Source organism: Urtica dioica, chromosome 12, assembly GCF_054948205.1.
Source record: "Urtica dioica subsp. dioica isolate 48M chromosome 12, U.dioica_male_clone48M_v1_H2, whole genome shotgun sequence".
Taxonomy (NCBI): Eukaryota; Viridiplantae; Streptophyta; class Magnoliopsida; order Rosales; family Urticaceae; genus Urtica; species Urtica dioica.
In genome coordinates, this window is record NC_142767.1 from 19,779,482 (window position 1) to 19,796,990 (window position 17,509).

The following is a 17,509-nucleotide window of genomic DNA, read 5'->3' on the forward strand; positions in this document are numbered from 1 at the left end:
TTGGCATCTCAGAGTTTCTGAGTTGGTTAATCAGATGGACTCACGAAATTTGCTAGTGGGGACAGAACAATGTTTCATATAGATTTTTTCCTAAGCAACATATATAATTACATTTGCCTATGGGACTAACTAGATGGAATAGTAGGAACTTTTTAAGAAAACTCTCGGGTTGCCGCGATAATCTTATTTATTTACAATATTTACAATACATGTTCAACGTGCGTACATTCCTTCAAACAAAATGATATTATATAAAATATATATAATATACATCTACATAAAAATAAAAAATAAAAGTAAATCTTGAATTGCATTTTAGTCTCAAAATAGATATATATATATATATATATATATATATATATATATATATATATATTGAAATTACTGATTTTGCGCAACTGTTGCAGAAAGTGTTGTAACAGAAAGTGCGACAGTTGCTGAAATTTAGAGAATCAAAAGATAAACGATATGAATGAGAAAATAATAAATAGACATCATAGTCGGTAATTCAGTTCGGCAAGTCGTGTCTACGTCTGGAGGACATTTGTCCGGTGAAAAATAATTTAATATGATAACGTGGTACAATAAAGATTTACACTCAACGACTCTCTCGCTAGCTACCCAAGAAAAAAAGAAAAGAAGGAAGGAGTTGTTGCAACTAGCTAATTTTCTAGTTTTTTTTTTTAAGATTGTAGCCTAACTTTTATTATACTAAAAAATAATCCATCACACCGAAGTAAATTGAATTAATTAAAAAAGTTAATTTAAATTAACTAAAACAATTAATTTAATTTACTTCGACTTGATGATTTCTCGATTTTTCTTGATAATTTTTATAATCAAGTTATGGGCAACCACGTTACAAGAGCGGGGGATAAATAGAATGCTAAAATCAAAGAAGGTACAAGAACTCCCCTTGATATCTTCCAATAAAGTGTCTAAGAGTCTAAGACTAACGGATTTTAATTCAGTGGTTACACGAACGCAATTTATTTATGTATAGTTAATTTATAATTATTGATATTATTTTTAAAAGTATGCCTAACTCTCCCTATTATTGCGATAAAATCTCACACGCAAGCGTACGTGTCGCTCAAGTAATATATATGTTGAAGTATCGAGTGTCGAACCCACAAGAACTAGAAAAATCAACGATTTACTATAACTCGTAGCGAATTGATTCCAAGGAAAAGTGAATATGGTTTGGTACGAATAACAAAATTAAACAAAACTAAAATAAGATTAATCACGAGTTTTTCAATAAAAAGAAAGTAGAAGTTATGATTACACTTGAGAACTCGTTAGAATCACGCTTGAAAAAAAAGGGATTGGTACGTATAAAACGTACTTATCACCTATTAACTAACTTCCTAGAAGACTACACATTCTAATTAGGGGTGTAATCGGGTTGGGTTAGTCGGTTTTTTCATGTTCTACCAACCCGAACCGCTACAACTAATTTTTTAATTTTAAAACCCAAACCAACCCGGATGAAAGGTAAAACCAAACCAAACCAACCCGAAAATAATCGGGTTGGTTTTTCCGGATTATAATTCTCGACAAAATGCCTTTATAACTCGAATGAAAATCATATACGTATATTATATCTAGAACGTTTTGTCAAATAAAATTAAAATTTTACTTATCTTTAAAAAAATTACGTATTAAAATAGAAATTACGCATATTTTTAATTACCAAGTTTTCATGTAGTCGTAAATAATAAAGTATAATACTAGGTATTTTTATTTAATTATAATATTATTAAAAAAAATATTATTTTTTTAACAATAATACATATAAAATATTTGCAATCTTACAAAAATTAATAATTAACACTATCGGGTTGGTTTGGTTCAACCCAATAATTTCATCGGGTTTTAATGGGACGGTTTAAAAAGGAGTGCGGTTTGGTTTGAGTGATCGGGTTGTTCGGTTTGGCGGTTTTGATGAACACCCATAATTCTAATGGACAATAGTCCCTGTGACAGCACAACCAAAAAAAAAAAAAAAAAATTAACTCTTAACTCGTGAGCAATTTTTTTTGTAGATCGCATTAGAATAGATAAAAAAAAAAAAAAAAAAAATAAAAAATAAAAAAAAACAAAAAAACAACTCAGATAGCTCTTTTAGAAGAGACTTATCGCAATCCTCAACACTAAACCCAAATAAAGAAGAGACATTTTTGTTTAACCATACGTAGGGCTTCAATAGCAACTAAACAATCCATCTCCACTTGAATCCACTTCCATCCCTCTGACTTAATCCAGCTTGAATATGCATATTATATCATGTTATTATTATCTTCAGATTAACACTCATAAAATTTTCTCATCACGCTCCAAACTTCTCATCAAGAATCATACGTCCCACGTACCTACATTGAAAAAAAAAATGTTAGATGTGTTCTTGAGTAATTAGTCCTTTTTTTATTTTTTATTTTTTTGCTTATAGACGTACCTTCCAAGCATCATAGTCGTAGCTTGCGGATTAGCCCCGGGAGAGCCACGATACGTGGAGGCATCGACAACCCTAAGAGCGTCGATCCCAATAACCTTATACTCTTTGTCGATAACCTTGTCCACTTGACATCCGCCGTGGTAATGCCACTGTGTCATGACCGTGTCGACGCAGTAACGCTCCAAATTAGTCGACGTATCGACGTGTCTCGGCTTCAGATTCACAGGCGCTACTGCTACGAGGTTCATTAGGTCTTGGACCGAAACGTGTTTGTACTTGAACTTCGACAACGCCTCCGATCCAACCAAATCCTTTAGGGTCTTCATTCCCATCACGCACTTGTCCAAGTCCACTCGATCTTTGTAGTAGTTGAAAGTGACTGAAGGATTGTCGTCCGGGTTTGTGTTCTTCAGCTCTAGATGGCCTGTTGAGGCCGGGCCTTCGACTTTTTGGACGATCACGCCGATTTTGATCGTCGTATGATCGTCCCTGGGTGGACCTTCATCTCTATCTACTCCAAACAAAGGTTGACCAGACTATAGTACAACACAAATAATTGTCAACAAAGGAAAATTTCACAAATATCTTGGTTAAGAAAGATTTTTTTTTTTTTAATATCTTTAATTTTTAAGTATTCCACAAATTTCCACCTTTTTCAACTTTTAGGGTTTAAAAAAATTAAGTAGTAATTAGAAAGTAAGTAAAATAAAAATATAAACAACAAGGATATAAACTTTACAAATGACATATTCTCATAATAAAGAAATAAATAAAATGCATAGGGTTTGGTAATTGTCTCTTATATTTATGAATAATATAACGGATTAGCACACTTAAAACGTTAACATTGCTATTTCATTAGTCAACGTTTCAAATAGCTACTAAATCTGACGTGATAAAGTTAATTTCTATTAATTTTTATTATATTTTGGATATTTGTACGTATATCTCAAATATTTGTTAATAGTTACTTAAAAAAAAATTAACAAAATCTTGATTATTTATAGAAATTTAAGTTTTAACGTGGCTAGTTAGGTGCAAAACCTATATTTATATATGTGTCTAGCTACTTCTTATATTTTGACATGATTGATGAATCGAATAACCTGGTTTAGCAAGCGCTGAAAATCTTTTGACAGGCTCTGAGGCAGGGATGGAATAAGGTTGATCCCACTGATTCCTTCAAAGTAGGAACCGGATTTGGTGCGACCAACGACTTGGGCAAGAGTCACACCAACCGGAATAGGCGATGGGACGATGATAGGGTTCATGGGATTGTCGGCAATGCCTTGACCAACCATGGGCTGGTCCAAAACGACATCGATTCCGTGGGCCTGAAGATGATGCGCCGGCCCAATTCCGCTCAGCATCAGAAGCTGTGGGCTCGCGATAGCTCCGGCTGACACTACGACTTCACTCTTTGAGTTGTCGTTTAGTAGAGCAGTGTGTAACATTCCCTTCTTGTCCTTGTAACTCACCCCATAAGCTTCTAGTCTTGATTTCCCTGGAGACCAAAATTTTAATACGAATAAATAAATCAGCTAAAGAAATTATTGTTTATAATGCTTATAGGTGTGTTATGAGAGTGTATAGTAGTTCTAATGTTAGGGATTTTATAGTTAGGTTACCTGAATTTATACATGACACGGCATAAAAATTATTTGAAAGTAACACATCGGTTAATAAACATTTAAATAATTGTCTTTTTTTTTTTTATTATGAGTGTTTGACAGTTAAAATATTTTTGTCCGAATTCATTACTGAAGTTATTATTATAAATATATATTGATTGAAAAATGACGTGTATAAATTATTGGCTGTTTTTTAAACAAATTTAAAACATTAACTAAATAGTAATTCAAAGGCTTACTATAAATTTTCTTCTTTTATTTTATTTTAGGTGGTCAGATAACAAATCTAATGCGATCCTTTCTACATATAAAATTATATATATATATATATATATATATGACACAACTATAATTTATTTCTTGAATTACAAATAAATATAGCATACCATGATTGTTTCTGAAGAGAATCTTGTGTACCGTGGCATGCAAGAAAACCTCAATCTTTCCCGGGTGAGCAAGCCCTAGAAAATCCGCGGCGGTTCTCCGGCGATCATTGCCGTCAAATATAGTACCACCAACCTTACTCCCATCCAACTCCGCATAAGAAAACCCGTTATCCGGACCCACCCCGACCTCGAGAAGACCGTCCTTCAACGCCGCCTGCCACGTCATCACCTCCGGCTGAAACGCCACCACGTCCTCCACCCACCGGTAGGCCTCCTCGACCCCCGGCGGGTCCCACCCGGCTCGCTCCACGTAGGCCGAGTCGGCGCGGGTGTAGAACCCGGCGTTGACCGAGGACCCGCCGCCGAGGACCCGGGCTCGGTGGTTGACCACGCCGTCCTCGGAGACGAAGACTTGCGCCGGCGACTTCTTCGACACGTCAGCGAGGTTGAGCACAAAGTTTCTCGGGCTGGTTATCCGCGGGTCTCCGTATGGAGAGCCTCCTCTCTCGAGGACGAGCACGGTTGATTTTCCGGCCAGAGTGGCGGCGAGAGGACAACCGGCCGTTCCTCCGCCGATGATTATGTAGTCGTGATGTGTCACCACCGAAGCTGAGGTGGCCTCTTTCATGAATGGATATGGACCTTATTAAATACAGACGAAGATCAAAATAATTAATATAATGAAGAAAATTAAACTAGTTTATCCCTAGTTTCTTTTAAATTTATAGTCAAAGTTTAATTTTATTAAAAAAAATTGATCAAAATAAATTAAACTTCGTGATCTGTGGAAACATTTTTTTTAATAAAATAAAACTTCGACTATTTTAAAAATGAGAACAAACTATTGAACTACGGTCTAATTGTCCCAAACATTATTGAATATTAGTTATTTTGATTAAAATTAAGGGAAAATAACACATTTATACCCTGTGTTTTAGTGAAATATCGAGTTTAACCCTCGGTTTTCAAAAATGTCGAGTTCATACCCTCTGTTTAACTAAAATGATGAAATTATACCCCATGTTTAACTAAAATGACGAAATTATACCCTGAAATAAACAACAGTGTCACGAATATTCTTTTTATTGACTTTTCATTGACGTTGACTATAATATGTATATATAAACACCAATTATCTTTATTCATTCGCGCCATATATGTAATTTATTTAAAAACTAAAAGATAAACAACAGTCTCTTAATTGTGAAGAACACAGAAATAGGCAAATGGGTAAACATCGATAGTTGATAGTCATCAAAATCGTATATTCGAACAGAGAATCCAGAATTTAGAGTTACAATTCGAACACGGAATGAAGTCATTTCTTAGGAGGTATGGGTTTTATTATTTAATTTCAATTTAAGGCTATTTTTATTTCAAAATTGAGAATTTGGAAATTAGGGCACTGATTTAGATTTGATTTGGTTTTTCTTATATAAAGTTAATATCAATGAAAGGGAGATTTGTGACGCTGTTATTCATTTCAGGGTATAATTTCGTCATTTTAGTTAAACAGAGGGTATGAACTCGACATTTTTGAAAACCGAGGGTTAAACTCGACATTTCACTAAAACACAGGGTATAAATGTGATATTTTCCCTAAAATTAAACTATAACATCATAGTTTTCAGTAAATCTTATTATAACTTGGCATATCATTAACTTAACTAATTTATCATTATTAACTAAATGTTAACAAAAATATAATTGACAGTTTTCATGTAACCGAATTACTTTGTAATATGTTAAAAAAAATGTATATTTAGGACTAGCTTAGCACGTACACCCTCTTTAAAAAATGGGTGTGAGTCAATGTGAAAGCAATAACGTAAATAATAATTATGGAAGTTTAGTAAAAAAAAATTACTTAAATTTAGTGTAGTTTATAATATTGAAAAAGTGAAAAATTAGAATTCTCTAAATTATAACATAAATTGGAAAATAAATGAATGCGAAAATAAACACGTTCTTTTTTGTTTTTAATTTTCTATCCTTTACGTGTGCATTTAAAATTGACAGTTGCAAATTAAAAGAAATGACCTTGCGCGATTCCAATCATGATCATATTACGTGTGTGCAAATAAATGGAAAACATTAACGTTTTTTTCGACTTGGAACTTGCCATTTCTATCATGCTACACATTAACATCAGTAATCTACTAAGCAACATATAAAATTATTAAAATAGAAATTAATGATGCTAAAAACATAAAAGAAGTTGAAATCCAAATCCATATATACATGCATGCTAAAAATATGGTTGATACCTATCTTTGATTAATTTTTCTATCAAAGTACAATTGTTCATTTTGACATATTTATGTGCCATTGCTTGCTAAGTATATTAGTATTTTTATTTATTATTTTTCCATAGTAACGTTGCGCATATCCTTAAATTTTATTATCATTTGACTAGGAAGTGAGAGCAACTTTCATAAATACCTTTTTTTGTGTAAGGAAGGGCACGAGTGAAGATACATATTCCAGCAAAAACAGCCCCAAATAAAAATCTCCACAAGCCCATCATTCCTTTACTCTGGCCTATAGTACTACCTTGATCAACGTAAGCTTCTTTATAATCATTTCGATCATTCAGACAAAGGAATAAGTGAACATTGACAAACTAGCTAATTACAAAAAACAAAAAGAAAAACAAACTAATAACAAATAAAAGAAAAAGGATTATGCTGACCTTTGGTAGGTTATGCCCAAACGAAATGAGACATTTTAAAAAAGCCTCGATAACCTTCTTATATATATACTATTAATCAATTAATTCTTGTAATTAACGAATATCAGATTTCAGTATGGATCGCTTTCAAAACACATACAATCATCTTTAAATGTCGTTTATTGAATGTGTGCACGTGAACGCCAACACACACACATATATATATATATATATATATATATATATATATACATATATATATATATATATATATATATTTCTTTAACTGAAGAAAAAAAAAACTTAAATCAATCGTGAAACTTCCCCGTCCCCAAACAAAGATAAAAACTACAACCAATGCCGGAGCCAGTAATTACAAGAAGAGACAAATCAAGTTGAAAAACAAAAATCAGGGGATCAAATTTTAGAAACTCGTATAAAAATTAGAGAGCAATACAAAATCGGTTATTTAGTTGAAAACAAAAACTCAATGTTTCACAGCAATAATTGTTGACGTTCTAGAAGTGTACCGAAAAAAAAAAAAAAAAATCAAAAGAGCCGTAGTCCGGATTTGAAACAATTTTTGCAAATTTCTTCGTCCGAATTTATAAATTGATCTATAGTAGTCCGGTTCAGTTTCAAATATCAAAAATGATAGTTTAGACTAAATTGGTTCTAAAATTTTTCTTTTATTTTTATTTATTTTTTTAATAAGTGGTCAATTTGAGTGAATATGTTTATATGTCTAGGACTTGTGATAATTAAGTTATCGTAGATATTTTTTAATAAAATTGCAAATGAATTAATATGATTAATTTCAAACAACCAATATATTGGACCGGTCCGATCTGAATGATGTTGTCTGATTTTTTTAAAAAAAAATTTCTTATATAACGTAGTAGGATCTTAATTTTTCTAAATTATTTACAGAAATTATGTCTATTTTAAGACTAATTTAAGACCCAATCGGACCATTCACATACTAGCATCCCTAGTACGTGCGTATATGTAAAGTATTCGTTCATTTTAAAGTTTGAGAGTGACTGAGACAAATAATTGGATGATATACATGATTTCTTGCGCATATATTACTTATAATATTGGTGAAATTTTCTAAACACGTTTTGTGACAGACTGGTGCAAAAAAAAAAATGTACAATTAAGTATATATTAATTTTATGCAATGAGGTAGCTGAGGTACTCAGAGTCATGATAATTCCTGCCACTGTATTAAGGGAGGTGGTTCCATCTCGACAGGCTACAGTAAATTGCACACAGAATATAAATCCGGTTGGTCCCACACAAATATATATCTTATTGCTTCTAGTTCTTGTACACTGATTATAATATTTAAATAGAAATTATACGGAATTGTTTATTAAACTTAAAAGACAGGTTCTATTATTTTTTTTAAGTAAATAGCCGTTGACATGTTGGTTTTTAGGCAATTATTATTTTTATCCTTAATTATTTATTAAAAAATAATTTTTTGGTTTATTTAATAGTTTATATTTGGACAGATTTTATTTAGGTTTTCTTTTCTTCTCCTAATATATAGTTATTTGTTATGGTGTTTTATCTAAATAAATGAATTTGTTTTCTACTCCTAACTAAATGGAAAGTAGTGTTCCATTTTTTAAAAATTAATTTTCTAAAACTGTAAGTGTTTACTTATAAAATTACATGTTAAAAACTAGAAAACGGAGAGTTTTATAAACACAAAAATAAGAAAATACATTATGAATATTGCTGAGCATCAAAGAAGTTCATGTCATCACAAATATAGGTTAGTGTGGAAAATACTATTTACTTAACATCAAGGACTCTTTCATCGTGAAATTCAATGTTTAAATGCAACCAATTACAGTGCCATGACGCTGCATAGAATGGCAAGTAGGCCAAATAATACCCCTAATTAATCATCGGACATAATTGGCCTTTAATAGTTCTTACAACCATAAAAAAAGAAAAAGAAAAATGAAAAAGGTATAGTAATATAATATTAGTAATAATCCACTTCCAATCAAAATTAAAGTTACAAAAATAAAATCTCGACAAGAGAAAATATGTATGATCAACTTTGGAAGACATGTATACCAAAGAATTTCAGGTTTTGCTGTTCTTCCTAGATCAGCTAAGAAACTGATCTGTCATTCAGAATATTACTTCCCACGTATCTGCAATGCAATTAGTACCAAATAAAAGTCATACATTATTTTACAAACAAATCTCAAAGCTCAATTATTTTTAAGAAACACATGTCGTCGGTGATGATAAGTAGGTTTATTACTTTGAAGTTTCAATTATAAACAGCTATTTGATGTACGTACGTGAAAAACCAGCGTAAATTGTGATATAAAATTTAACTAGGGCATAATTAGCATACGTACCTTCCAAGCATCATAACGGTGGCTTGTGGATTAGTTCCAGGAGAGTCAATAAAGGTTGACCCATCAACAACCCTCAAACCCTCGACGCCAACGATCTTGTAATCTCTGTCCACAACCTTGCTGACCTGGCAACCTCCGTGGTAATGCCATATAGTCAACACTGTGTCTATGCAGAACTGTTCGAGAGACACGGCCGTGGTGAGGTGTTTGGGTCTCCGGTTCACGGGGAAACCCGCCACGAGGTCAATTAGGGTTTGGACCGAAGTGTGGGGATATCGGTATTTCGAGAACGCCTTCGAGTTCACCACGGATATGATCGTTTCCATGCCTTGGACGCACTTTCTGAGGTCCTCTTCGTCGTTGAAGTAGTTGAATGTGACCGAGGGATTGTCGTCGGGGTTCGTGTTCTTCAGCTCCAGATGGCCCGAAGATCGTGGGCCGTTTATTTTCTCGAGGATTATACCGCCTTGGATCCTCGTGTCGATCATCAGATTCATGGCTTCGTAGGCCTTGGATTTGGTTTCATCGTTTCTGTTTGACGTGGTTGTGAATGGCTTGTTGGTCTAGTACATTGTACATGCATGCAAATGAAATGTGTGAACATGTTATGAGTTTATCAACATTATTATTAGTTTTGTCTACCCTAAATTAAGATAGCATGTAATGCCTAGACACATTATGTTTCTCTATTTAAAATCAATGTCTACGAATACTATTAAGTATTTTTTAGATTCTTTATTATTTTGTTTATAAGAAGTATGTACCCGTATTGTATATCTTTCAATACTGTATTCTTTTCCCACCACTCGTTTCTAAAATATACATAAAGCCATGAAAAGCATATATAGTCCTCAAAATCAATGTCTACGAGTACAATATTAAGTATTTTCGATTCTTGTTTATATTGTATATAAAAAGTAGTATATGTCAGTATATCTTTTCAATACTGTATTTTCCCCACCACTCGTTTCTAAAAATATACATAAAAGTCATAAGTATATGTGGCCCGCCCACGTGGATAATTATGACGATTAAAGTCTAATTATCAACATACTATTCATTAAAATAATTCGCCATTAATTAATATGTTAGTCCCTCAACCATTTTTTTTACGACTGGTTATTAGTCAACCAAATTAAAGTAGTTGAAAAAGTATGAATATAGTAACCTGATTTAAAGACTGGTCATAGTATTGAGAGAGCTTGAGAGTCAAAGAAGGTAAAACCCTCAATCCACTAGCTGCTTCAATGTAGCTACCAAACTTGGTAATTCCGACGACTTGAATGAGTGAGACCTCAACAGGGATCGGAGAGGGTACAAAGAGGACGTTCATTGGGTTATCAGCCATGCCTTGCCCTACCATTGGCTGGTCCAAAACGACGTCGATTCCGTGGGCTTTAAGATGTTGGGCCGGCCCAATTCCGCTTAGCATCAGCAATTGTGGGCTTCCAAGAGCCCCAGCTGATAAAATGATTTCGCTTTTGGTGTGATTGTTCAGATATGCCCTGTGAATCATTCCCTTCCCATCTTTGTAAATCACTCCATAAGCTTCTGGTTTTGACGCCCCTGTAATCCATTATCAATATATCACGGTTGTTATTCTATATCACTCCAAGTGTATGTATGCAAATATGATGTTATCTTCACCAGCTCCCAAAATTTATTAGGCTGGTGCCCTTATTCATTAAAGAAATAACTTGTGGGGTTTATTCAATTTACTTTGAAAGTGACAACTACTCGTATACTTTTTCAGGCTTATACAACAATATGAAAATTTAAAAATATTTGGATTTTTATTTTAAAAATATCAGGTTCACAACAATGTAAAGTTTAAGTATATTTTTGTAAATGGCACCTATATATATCACTGCTGTTATTTTATTTTTTTCCTTTTTATATTTAGCATTATTGTTCAGAAGTTTTTTTTCTTCACTCCAAGAAGTCACTCAACAAAATAAAATATTCTATGACATTATTAGTAGAAGTGTGATGTCGGCTTCATCATGCAGTCAATGTTCCCTGAATTTATCAAGCTGGAGTCATTATTCGTTAAAAAAAAAAGAACATGTGGGGTTTATTCAATTTATCTCTGAGAGGGAGTGATGTATAAATCCAAACAACTACTACTTAATCAGGTTTTCAACATTATGAAAGTCAATATATATATATATATATATATATATATATATATATATATATATATATATATATATATTTTAAAATTGCCCATTGACGCACTACTTGAATTTTTATACCAACAAAAAATAGACCTAACGACCAGGTATGTTTGAAAAAAAAAAGTCAAGTTCGCAGTTACACTACAAAATTCAGTATTATATTACATCAATTATCATAAATGTGAATGACTCAGTACCAATCTAGTAAGCAATGTAGAACGTGTTTATTAGTTGATTATCTGGGATATCATGTATATATTCATAAGAACGCCTTTCCCTCTCTATATGATTCTATATAGCTACTAAATTTAAATAAAACCCTAACAACAATATCCATACACATATATATTTACCTGACTTAGACCTAAAGAGAATCTTCTGCACGGTGGCACGCAAATACACGGTGATCTTGGCCGGATCAGCGTAGCGAAGCAAATCCGCCGCCGTGTGTCTATGTCCTTCCCGGTCGAAAATAGAGCCGCCAACTTTAGTTCCGACGAGATGGTCAAACGTGAAGCCATTGTAGGGCAAAACCCCGGCCTCCAAAAGCCCGTCCCTCACCGCGGCTTGCCAGCCCTTGACCTCGGGCTCGAACGCCACCACTCTCTCCGCCCACTCATAGGCCCTCTCGGCTTTCGCCGGGTCCCACCCGGCCGCCGCCACGATCGCCGCCTCGGCGCGGGTGAAGAATCCGGCGTTGAGAGCCGAGCCGCCGCCGAGGACGCGGGCCCGGTGGTTGAGAACCCCGTCCTCGGACTCGAACGCCTGCGCCGGCGAGCCCGGGGCCGAGTCCGACAGCGAGGGTAAGAAGTTTCCGATGTTGGCGATGTTGGGGTTTCCGTACGGAGACCCGCCGCGCTCCAGGACCAGCACGGCGGCGCCGCCCTCCGAGAGGGTCGCCGCCAGAGGACAACCGGCGGTTCCGCCGCCGATGACTATGTAGTCGTGGTGGGTCGTTGTCGGTGGGGCTAGGGTTGCTTCTTTCACGAATGTGTAACTTGGAGCTGCATATGGGTAATATTAGGTCAAACTATAAGGGTTACTAACACTGAAAAAGTTTTTTTTTTTTTTTTTTTTTGTATGTTGAATTGCTCGGCTGAGTCGTAGATGAGTTTGAGTGAGAACCAAATCAATTTGTTCGTTCTTTAATATGAGAGATGGTTCAAACTTTACGTGTGTATACGTTGCATGCATATCTGCAATTATAATTGTATTTGTATATATATATACGTACATACCTTTCTCAGAGAGACAAGAGCCATGGAAGAAGAGAATAATCACGCCCAAAGCTTTCCACAACGCCAAGCCCATATCGTCGATCGGTTTGAAGTATTTTCCTCTCTTTTCCAATCCAATTGATGTGGTAAATAATATGCAATCTGTGTCCTATTTAAGGAAATAAATGGAAACAAATGGTGTGTATGTGTGTGTGTGTGTCAATGTGTAAAAAGCATTTGCGTCGTTTATGATGGTATTGTTGATAATGTCTCTCACTCTCAGCCTTGCAAAATCTCCACAATCAACGCTTGTTTTGCTGACTTTTATCAGAGCCTGAATCAGTACTGGTACAACCGTATTAGTAAATGTGTGTGCCACATTAATAGAAAATTACAAAAAAAAAAAAAAATAGCTCTTTTCTTTCTCTCTTTTGTTTTTGTGGAGAAATGTGGACATTAAGACCAATTAGATTCAATTAATATTTTGACTATTTCAGGATTTTACACATCAACCAATCTTTAAAATTTTATTCACTTTAGCTATCACACTCAAATCTATAACACACCAACCAAAATCATATTAATGATCGATCGACACATCTATCTGTTTGATTGATCAATGTCACACCGCAGTTTGATCTAATTTGGTTCTTCTTCTTCATCATCATTCTTCCCTTTATTTCTTAATTGGGTTATATTTATAAAGTACGTAGCCCACTTATTTCACAAATAATTCCTTTCATTATTTGATTAAATGGAGGTAGGTCTCTGAAGCTACATTTGGATAACAAAGAAGTCATCACTTCTCTTAATGGGTAAATAGTGATTAACACAGAAGGAAACCCACTTGCATATGGTGGATCCACAAAAGGGTGGTGCAGAAATAATTAAGTGGAGTAGTTTAATTAGCCCACCAATCTTGTTGAAGCCATTTAATGTTAAATACATATGAGTGTACTACTACGACCGACTCTCATTAAAGTCATTTTTTGTATTTTGCACGTGTTTTGGTTACGAGTCTTTTCATTTTTGCTACGACTATATACTGCAGAGTTAGATATGAAAATGTGTAAAAAGGACAAAATTTGTTTGTAATCCAATTATCTTACTGCAACTATCATGTCATAATCTTACTATATAACTTTAATTCTGCCTAATTACCACACAGTAACTTAATTACTCTAGGCATTATAAGTACATTTTCTATGCCAGCCAATATTAAATTGTGTCAAAGGACTAGAAAATCAAAACCACCTGAAATAATTAGAATATGATTATATATTATAAGCAAAATTGACAAAACTTGACTAAAACGTATCTAGGCAAATTTTGAAGATAATATCTGGTAGATAATTTTTATATTGTAAAAAAAATTATTACAAAAAATTAGTATATTTAACCAGAGAAATGAACATGAAAATATATATATATTTATATATATATATAGTTAAAATCTTTATTGCGTGTTATCTAATATTTTGTTTCAAGATGCATAATTTAAGTTTTAAGCCCCCTAAAATATGAGACAACTGCGTAGGACACGTATATTCAATTTCGTTACGTGACGTGCTGTTCGTCCTCCCATGCAATACGGATACATCGGAATGTCATACTTTCATATTGTTGAAAATGATACATACCTAGTAGTTGTCATTTAGAACAAATTTAGTCCATTGACAACTTTTTTTTTTTAATAGATTGAGCTTATTCGTCACGAGTCGTTGTGAAGTATCACCAGTCGTAGGGCAGTTCAATTATAATTGAAAAGATCAACAAAATTTTATTAACAAAAAAAAAAAAAAAGGATTTTGATATGTAAACGCATTTTAAAGTACATAATTGACATTAAGAGACACATAATATTTTTTAAAATCGTGAAAAAAAAACGTAATATTTTAATTAAACGAGACATACGATATTTTTTCTTTATCCATTTTATTTTTAAAAAATAGCACAAATTTTATTTTATTAAGAAAATAGCTCATCAGGCATAAGAAAATTAAACTAATTATTTTAGTTAATTTAAGGGATTATTAAGTTATATGGCCACACGGCTATAGTGAATTGTGATATAGTCCATCTTTGGTTAATTTCTTATAAATAGCCAAGTGGACTTATTAACAGGTTAGTAAAAAAACTTATTTAATCCAGTCAAACATATAAAAAATAGGTTGTGTATTATGTAAAAAATAGGTAATTAATAGGTTGCCACGTATGCAAGTTGGCTATTTCAAAGTATTTACCAAAGGTTGGTTAATTTATAATTCTTATAGTTTAGATGGCTTACGTAGCTAATTTTTTGTAATTTAATTTACTTCGGCTTAGTGGACTATTTTTTTAATAAAATAAAATTTTGGTTAAAATATTAAAAGAAGTTATGGAATTGGCTGATTTCAACGAATTTTTGTTAGGTAAATATGGTTATATAGTTATTGTGTATTTTTTTTTTCATAACTGCAAATTTTTTAGAGTTGAGGATTAATAACTTTGCTTTTTTTTCAGAAATCTTGTAATTTCAATTGCCAGGTAACAAATGTAATTGGGCCTTATAGCCCATTAAAATCTAACAATATGTGCCGAAACTATGACTTAAAATTCATTCGAGAGCTTGAATAGATGCATTCTGAGTCCAGTCCATTAACGAATTCGGAAAAATAGTGACGGTTTTAAATTATTTCAAAATTAGTATTTTTTGTAATATAAACAGTTATTTAAGATAAAAAAAATTATAAATAAAACTGTAAAAAGTAAAAAAAATTAAATAAATCCCAAAATAATAAGAAAATTTCATTGAAAAAATGTAAACATTAAAAAAAAGGATTGTTTACAAGCTTAGAAAGAAAATTTTGGACGTGCTATTTTGCGATTAATCTAAGAAAAACACGATCACATATTCAGATATAATTTTCTTAATCTATAAATAAATTGATCATTTTTGTGGTTTGTGTAGGTGAGGTATGGTTCATGTTGTCGCGAAATGTTTAAATCGGACTTATTACCGGTATAACGAATTTAGAGAATTTTATGTTTAAATACCATTTTCTTTAATACGTTTAAAATAATTATTAATTTTTTTGATACAACGAATTTAGAAAATTTTATGTTTAAAAATAGCATATAGTTTTGAGGGTCAAGTGGCTATATAGCCAAATAGAACTTAAGCTTTTGCAAAATAGTCATAGTTTGTTAACTATATGCAAACTAGCCAAAGTAAGATTAATCTAGGCTGGATTAAATTTAATCCCAACGAACTATAAAGACAGAATGTAAGTTTTATGAAGGCTGGATTAAAATTAATCGAGGCATGATTAAAAGTCGTAGTACTCTCGATTGGCTATTTTGCTATACCTAATGAAACTATGACTATTTTGCAAAAGTCATAGTTTGAATTGGTTATTTCATACCATTTTTCCTAGTTTTAAATTAACAATAATAATATTTCGATCGATTTTTCAATTTTATTTGGAAATTTTCAAATGAATTACGCTATTCATATCGAAAAAGCTAATATGTTAAATTCTTTTATTTTTCTGCCAAATTTCAATCGATAATTGGTGATTCTGCAAATTTAAACCACCAAATTTGTAACCAACAACAAAATCTGAATTTAAAGTAAGAAATTACACCAAATTGCGTAAAAAAAATTGGCTATCTAGTAATGTCAAATGTTTAAGTTGGCTATTATTCTAATTTTTTGTTATTTATTCGAATTACCGTGTTCGATCCAATTAATAACCGACTCATTTATTGAGACCCAAATTCGCTTTAAATTGTGTCGTCATCGTTTCGTATTTCGTGACCAAATTTTAAACTCTAATGAAATATTGTCGCGTTTGTTGGCTTTCTATTTTGTTGAGGCGAAAGAAGGTAGAGGGAGAAGAGAGAAATAAACAAAGTATATCCATAAATAAATAAATTAAAAAAATATGCGACATACAAAGATGAATTCGAGGTGATGTATTACTCGTTTTCCTATATTTGATATTTTTTTAGCTTCACATATTTATTTTTGGTTGTATACATGGGATTTGGGGAAATAGGAACCCCACCAAGATGACGGTGTGTTCGATTGGGTTGTCGCCGAGGTGGTGGGCGGACCACGTCTGCTTGGGGACGTGGTGGGACCCGCTGTTCGAGGGACACGCTAGGTAGGAGAAGGAGCGCTCGATGCCCGTTGTCATGCTGTTTATTTTTTCAAAAAATTGGGAAAGTGGCTATTTATCTAAGATTTACATTTGAAGATTGCTATTTGCGTACCTAAGATTTATCAAACGGCGTTGGCTATTAAACAATGTCAATTGTTTAAGTTGACTAGGTGGTAGAACTTAGGTGGAAAGAACATTAAATTGCTATTGCATTGGTAACTTAAAATGTCATAATCATTAGTGCAATGGTGTTCATATATGGCACTAATACTCACTAATACTTTACAGAAAATAATTATAAAGTGAAAAAAAAACAATATTATTATAGGCAATTTTTAAAGAAGTCTACATTGGAGTATTTTGTAAAAATATTGCTCATTAGTGATTTATAATAAAATAAATTATTTTTGATGATATGTTATGAATGATCAGGC

General features: G+C 32.9%; 2 protein-coding genes across 4 annotated transcripts; both read right to left on the bottom strand.

Moving 5' to 3' along the window:
- Window positions 1-1,916: 1,916 nt before the first annotated feature.
- On the bottom strand, window positions 1,917-7,193 carry LOC149380049 (protein HOTHEAD-like). 3 transcript variants are annotated; one of them, XM_089603416.1, is made up of 6 exons: window positions 7,168-7,193; window positions 6,918-7,028; window positions 4,476-5,117; window positions 3,565-3,962; window positions 2,459-2,994; window positions 1,917-2,375 (listed from the first exon to the last, which is right to left on the bottom strand). In XM_089603416.1, exons 2-6 carry the CDS (start codon window positions 7,000-7,002, stop codon window positions 2,333-2,335), a joined length of 1,704 nt encoding a protein of 567 aa, XP_089459542.1. In that variant the 5' UTR covers window positions 7,003-7,028; window positions 7,168-7,193; the 3' UTR covers window positions 1,917-2,332. The 3 variants fall into 3 exon arrangements, with proteins under 3 accessions (XP_089459542.1, XP_089459541.1, XP_089459543.1); XM_089603415.1 differs by having other exon boundaries at window positions 6,918-7,046; XM_089603417.1 differs by having other exon boundaries at window positions 6,918-7,016; window positions 7,168-7,183.
- Window positions 7,194-8,942: 1,749 nt separating this feature from the next.
- On the bottom strand, window positions 8,943-13,197 carry LOC149380050 (protein HOTHEAD-like). The gene is made up of 5 exons (XM_089603126.1): window positions 12,952-13,197; window positions 12,067-12,717; window positions 10,705-11,102; window positions 9,537-10,099; window positions 8,943-9,323 (listed from the first exon to the last, which is right to left on the bottom strand). Exons 1-5 carry the CDS (start codon window positions 13,022-13,024, stop codon window positions 9,281-9,283), a joined length of 1,728 nt encoding a protein of 575 aa, XP_089459252.1. The 5' UTR covers window positions 13,025-13,197; the 3' UTR covers window positions 8,943-9,280.
- Between the last annotated feature and the right edge of the window lie 4,312 nt (window positions 13,198-17,509).